We start from the raw sequence: 5,896 nt of genomic DNA, 5'->3' as shown, positions 1-5,896 counted from the left end.
CCCAGGGACCCAGATCCCCACTGTAACACACACTACACTCTCCAGCTTCAGCACACTGACCAGCGACTGTGAGGAGGTGACCTTGCCTGCACTGCTCTCTCGCCCTGCCTCCACCCAGAGGAGCTCACTCCATCCTGCACAGCAGATGCCTTCCACTTGTCATCTGAGGAGGTTCCTGCTGAAGTTTTGAATCAAAGTGCTGCTGTTCTCAGCTCCGCTGCAGAAACAAAAACATTGCAATGGATCTACTCGCTCAGCCTTGCCTTGATGCAGCTGCCAACGGATCCCAGCTCTGCCAGAGCAGTTTCACCATTGCAAATTCCAGCCTGGGCACTGCCAATTCCTCCTATCTCTGCATCAACTCCAGCTCGTACCCATGCAACGGCACAGTCAGCGTCTCACTCAGCAAGAGCTTCTCTTCAATCGTTATCGCCATCATCATCACTGCTCTTTATTCCATTGTCTGTGTACTCGGACTAGTCGGCAACGTCCTGGTCATGTATGTTATAGTCAGGTAAGATGCAAAGCCAACTTAAAGCAACCCAGCCCTGTCTCTCTCTCTGGTGAAACCTGTCGCCAGCATCTTGGCCCGAATCGAGCAAGCTTTTCTCCCCGACCTCACTTTATTCAGCCTTTTAACTTCATTGCCAACACTGGAGCGCGGGTGTCAATGTTCTTGTTTACACAGAAGACAGTGTGTATAACCTTCCCAATTGCTGTCCTTGCCTGTTAGTGACTGATAGTATATTCAATGTCCAGTATCCATGCATTGATTACATGCAGGAGTATTACAGACACTGCTGCAGGACTGAATTCACATTGATATATTCATGCATCTGTACTGGTTGAATGTTAATGTATTAATTTTTCTATTTAATGTACATTTGCACATTTATGGGCTGGGACTAGTTTGCCACTTGTGTTAGGTGCTCAAGTAGCTCCATCTAGCCGGTAAGTCCGGTAGTGCAGACCCTGAAGACAGAACGAAGGCCCCCTTCTCAAATCATACAATCCGCTCAAATTATGCATATCATTTCATTATATTGGCAATGACTACTCCCTCTGTAATCGCAGCAACTACTGCACTCCGCCGCCTCCATATTCAGCAGTGGCATTCTGGTGCCACCACTGGAAGGAGGGTATGATTACCGTGACGTGTTTACATAGAAACTCAGAATTACTTCCCTTCAACCAATTACACTCCAACACTCAGGTGGCCAGAATGCAGGCCAGGTCACCAAGGACTGGAGGATAGGAGACATAGCCTCAACCTATGAAAAGATTTAAAAGATTTGTTTATAATGTCCTCATTTCCTATTCTCAAGTATGATGTGGAGTTGCCGGCGTTGGACTGGGGTAGGCACAGTAAGTAGTCTCACAACACCAAGTTAAAGTCCAACAGGTTTATCTGGTAGCATTGTTGGACTTTAACCTGGTGTTATGAGACTACTTACTATGCCTATTCCCAGGTAATAATGGGACTCTTGCAATAACTCCCCATCTGACCACCCATCACCATTGTTCCTTTTGCAAGATATTCCCTTACTCTATAACTGAAAATCTATCATGTGGCCTATGATATTTGATACTTGCAACCCTTATTCTGTGTTTGCTGGGATAGTGCAGAGGGAGCTCTGCAGAGCCCCAGCAAACACTCCCAGGGCAAGTTACAAGGTGGTTTGGTCTTTTGAAAAAGACGTTAAACCAAAGTTCTGTCTGCTCCTCAAGTAAAAGAGGCCATGAGCCCAGTAAGCTGACCAACATTCATCCCTCAAACAACAACAGAAACAGATTATCGGATCGTTATCACATTGCTGTTTGTGGGATCTTGCTACATACAAATTGGTTCCCACATTACAACAGTGACTCAAAGTACTTCATCAGTTGTAAAGTGCCTTGGGGTGTCCAGAGGTCATAAAAGGCACAAAGAAACACAAGCCTGCCTTTTTAAAAAATAATTAGTGGTATATTTGTATGTTCATATGTTGCAAACATAAAAACATAAGAAATATAAGCAGGAGTAGGCCATTCAGCTCCTCATTCCTGCTTTGCCAGTCAATAGCATCATGGCTGATCTGAGTGTTCCCCTAATTCCACTTATCTGCCCATCATAACCCTTGACTCCCCCATCAATCAAAAATCTGTCTAACTCAGCCTTGAATATATTCAGTAAGATGTCTCACAACACCAGGTTAAAGTCCAACAGGTTTATTTGGAATCACAAGCTTTTGGAGCACTGCTTCTTTATCAGGTGACTAACCTGATTGATGAAGGAGCAGCACTCTGAAAGCTCGTGATTCCAAATAAACCTGTTGGACTTTAACCTGGTGTTGTGAGATGTGTTACTGTGCCTACACCAGTCCAACGCCAGCATCGCCACATCTTGAATAGTGAATCAGCCTCCACTGATTTCTGACAAAGAGAATTCCAAACATGAACGACCCTCTAACATTCCATTTACCTTCCTAATTATTTACTATACCTTCATGCCAACATTTTGTGATTAATGTACAAGAACACCCAGATCCCTCTGTACTGCAGCATTCTGCAGTCTCTTACCATTTAAAAATATTCTGGTTTTTTTTATTCTTCCTGCCAAAATGGGCCACCTTACATTTTTCCACATTATTCTTCATTCCCCTTGCAATAAACACTTATGCTGGGAAAGATTGATGGGACAGCATATGGTAAGCTTCACTGTGTACCTAACCCTGTGGTGTGCTTGGCCTGGGATAGTTTGATGAGGACAGTGTAGAGGGAGCTTTACTCTGTATCTAACCCCATGCTGTACCTGTCCTGGGAGTGTTTGATGGGGACAGTGTAGAGGGAGCTTTACTCTGTATCTAACCCCGTGCTGTACCTGTCCTGGGAGTGTTTGATGGGGACAGTGTAGAGGGAGTTTCACTCTGTATCTAATCCCGTGGTTTAGAGAGAGTTTTACTCTGAATCTAACCCTGTATTTTACCTGTCCTGAGAATATTTGCTGGGACAGGATATGGTGAACTTTATTCTGTACCTAACCCCATGTTGTGAATGACTTGAATGTACGAGGTACTGACCCATTGAGGGGAGAGGTGTGAGTAAGAGGAAGAGTTTATAAATATTTTGTTATGTGGAATACTGACTGTTCATCATGATCAACAAGAGCTGAGGACCGTGGAATCTCCTGTCACTCTCTGTGCTGACTTGCCCATGTTTCCCCTGCTTGATTTTCAGATACACCAAAATGAAAACAGCCACCAACATCTACATATTTAACCTTGCTCTAGCCGATGCCTTGGCCACCAGCACACTGCCTTTCCAAAGTGTTAACTATTTGATGGGAACCTGGCCCTTTGGGAAGCTGCTATGCAAAGTGATCATGTCCATTGACTACTACAACATGTTCACCAGTATATTCACCCTCACCACCATGAGCATGGACCGCTACATTGCAGTTTGCCACCCGGTCAAGGCCCTGGATTTCCGTACCCCACGGAATGCCAAGATTGTCAATGTCTGCATCTGGATTCTGTCCTCAGCCATCGGGCTGCCCGTGATGATAATGGCAACCACCAGGTTTGACAATGGTAAGTGCCATGCAGGCAGGTAGTGTATTGTTCCCACTCTCCTTGAGGTGTGAATGTGCACTTTCATCCAAAAAAATCGTAAGGAGGGCCAGTGATGTGGAGTAATTAAATCTTTCTTTATAGCAAAGCTCCATTGATGTTTGATAAGAAATCCGAAAGTGTTATTGGAATGGCCCCAATTCATCCAAAAACATTGACCACTTTGGATTTCAATCTCAATCCCAACCTTCACACCATCCTCCCCACCAGCACCTATCTCCAAAAGCACATTTGGTTTGAGTGCAAGTGTGTTGGGTTGATTGGCCTCAGTGTTTTATTCCATGACCCAATTTCCTTGGCAACCACGTTGCTCTGGCAAATGATCTGATATTACTCAGATTGGCTCAGTAGTTGGTGTTCTTGTTGAGGACATTTAACAAAGAGTAAATATAGGGGCAATCTGAAATCTGGAATTAAAACTCTAGTCACAACCCAGTAACGATTGTCGTAAAAACCCATCTGGTTCATTAATGTCCTAAAATCTGCCGTCCTTACCTGGTCTGGCCGACATGTGATTCCAGATCCACAGCAATGTGCTTGACCCTCATATGTCCTCTGAAATAGAAGGCAGTTAGGGACAGCAATAAATTATGAAAACATCTTGTAAGTGATTTTTTTTAAAGGTTGAGGTTCAATGTAAAGAGGTGTTTTTTTTCCAGAGAATAAAGACAGCTCATGCTGAATTCCTTCAAATGAGAATAGGGCTCATTTCTGGTTAGAGCAGAGATGATCTCATACAAAAGCTAGGTGCAACACGGTCCCAGTGATCTCTTGGACTAATTTCAACTCCCAAAAAGCTATGAGAGAAATTTCCTCAACATTATTTCCCCCCTGATCCAATTTTCTGTCTCTCCCAGGAGATCACCTGGTGCCAGGTGGGACTTGCAGTATGATGTGAAGGTTTTGCAATGAAGCACGGGGTCTTCTCCTGCCCCCCATTGTTAGTGTGTTCATCTACAAGATGTTTTATGAAAATCAATGCACTTGATCAACAATCTACCATTTAACTATTTCTGTTTTTACCTTGTCCACCCTTCCAGTTTTAGGAATAACAGATTGCACGTTGAAATTCCCACACCCTTCCTGGTACTGGGACAACCTCCTGAGAATCTGTGTCTTCATTTTTGCCTTTGTCATGCCGGTCTTGATTATCACGGTATGCTACGGCCTGATGATCCTCCGCCTGAAGAGTGTCCGGATGCTATCCGGCTCCAAGGAGAAGGACAGAAACCTTCGGCGTATCACCAGAATGGTCCTTGTGGTGGTGGCTGTATTCATCATCTGCTGGACTCCCATCCACATCTATGTCATCCTCAGGGCTCTGGTGAAGATCCCATCCACTCTCTTCGCAGCGGTGGCCTGGCACTTCTGCATCGCCCTGGGCTACACTAACAGCTGCCTCAACCCTGTCCTCTACGCCTTTCTGGATGAGAACTTCAAGCGGTGTTTCCGGGAGTTCTGTGTGCCCACTTCCTCGACCATTCAGTATCAGGGTTCTAACCGGGTTCGAAACCACACCCGGGAGCACCCATCCACCATTCACACGGCCGACAGGACTAATCACCAGGTATGACTAGGCGTGCAGATGTCCCTGGAAACCCACTCACACCAGGGAGAGGACCTCAACTCGGAACTCACACAAATCACAACGGGACTCTAACTGGGGAAAGAGAGTCACTGCCCAACATTTGCTCGATGTCAGAACTGGCAGTCAATTCTCATCAGTTCACTGAGAATAGTTTGTAGTTCGGAGTCACAAAGCCCAACCCTTTATATTTATTCCCTCCCCACCCTCACACCATCCCTCCAAATTTTATTCCTTTCCTTTCCTCTGCTGGTGGCTATTCACCCTGGGGTGTGAATCCACACCCAGTGGGAGTCCCTTCCCTGTACCTCACCCAAGTGTCTGACGTTTGTATGTCCGCATGTATCAAACTATTCGACCTTGTGGGTTGTACTCATGCGAAAATTTCCACGAAAGAGATGGCAGTTTGTCTACTGGATATCCATCAGAAACATAAACCCTGGTTGATACCCCAGTCTTTTCACCTCCTCTGTCAAAGAGTCTGAGATAAGCGATGGAATTCCCATTATAACTCCCCACTTGAGCTTGGTTGACTCAGTACAGGGCATGGGACAAACATCCAAGAGATTTTTCCAACCTTGTGATGAGCTGAGTACCACAGCACGCATGATCTTCTTTTCCATGTGACCGGACAAGCAGAAAGGCCACCAGTGTTTAACAACTGGGCCCTTTATCTCTCTCTGTTTGAGAAACTCCAGGATTG

The 5,896-nt window shown here is 45.3% G+C and overlaps 1 protein-coding gene across 1 annotated transcript; it reads left to right on the top strand.

The window, feature by feature from the left end:
* The first annotated feature begins 398 nt into the window (after nucleotides 1-398).
* Nucleotides 399-5,181, top strand: oprm1 (opioid receptor, mu 1). The gene is made up of 3 exons (XM_078230518.1): nucleotides 399-514; nucleotides 3,217-3,569; nucleotides 4,655-5,181. The coding sequence occupies exons 1-3, from the start codon at nucleotides 498-500 to the stop codon at nucleotides 5,179-5,181; spliced, it is 897 nt and encodes a 298-aa protein (XP_078086644.1). The 5' UTR covers nucleotides 399-497.
* Nucleotides 5,182-5,896: the final 715 nt, after the last annotated feature.

This window comes from Mustelus asterias, chromosome 15, assembly GCF_964213995.1.
Source record: "Mustelus asterias chromosome 15, sMusAst1.hap1.1, whole genome shotgun sequence".
Classification (NCBI taxonomy): Eukaryota; Metazoa; Chordata; class Chondrichthyes; order Carcharhiniformes; family Triakidae; genus Mustelus; species Mustelus asterias.
This window is presented reverse-complemented; position numbering and strand designations above follow the sequence as displayed.

Bases quoted from the DNA above. Each gene is read 5' to 3' on its own strand.
- oprm1 (XM_078230518.1), top strand. The intron at 3,570-4,654 runs GTAAGTGCCATG...TTCCAGTTTTAG, and splicing joins AACCACCAGGTTTGACAATG to GAATAACAGATTGCACGTTG.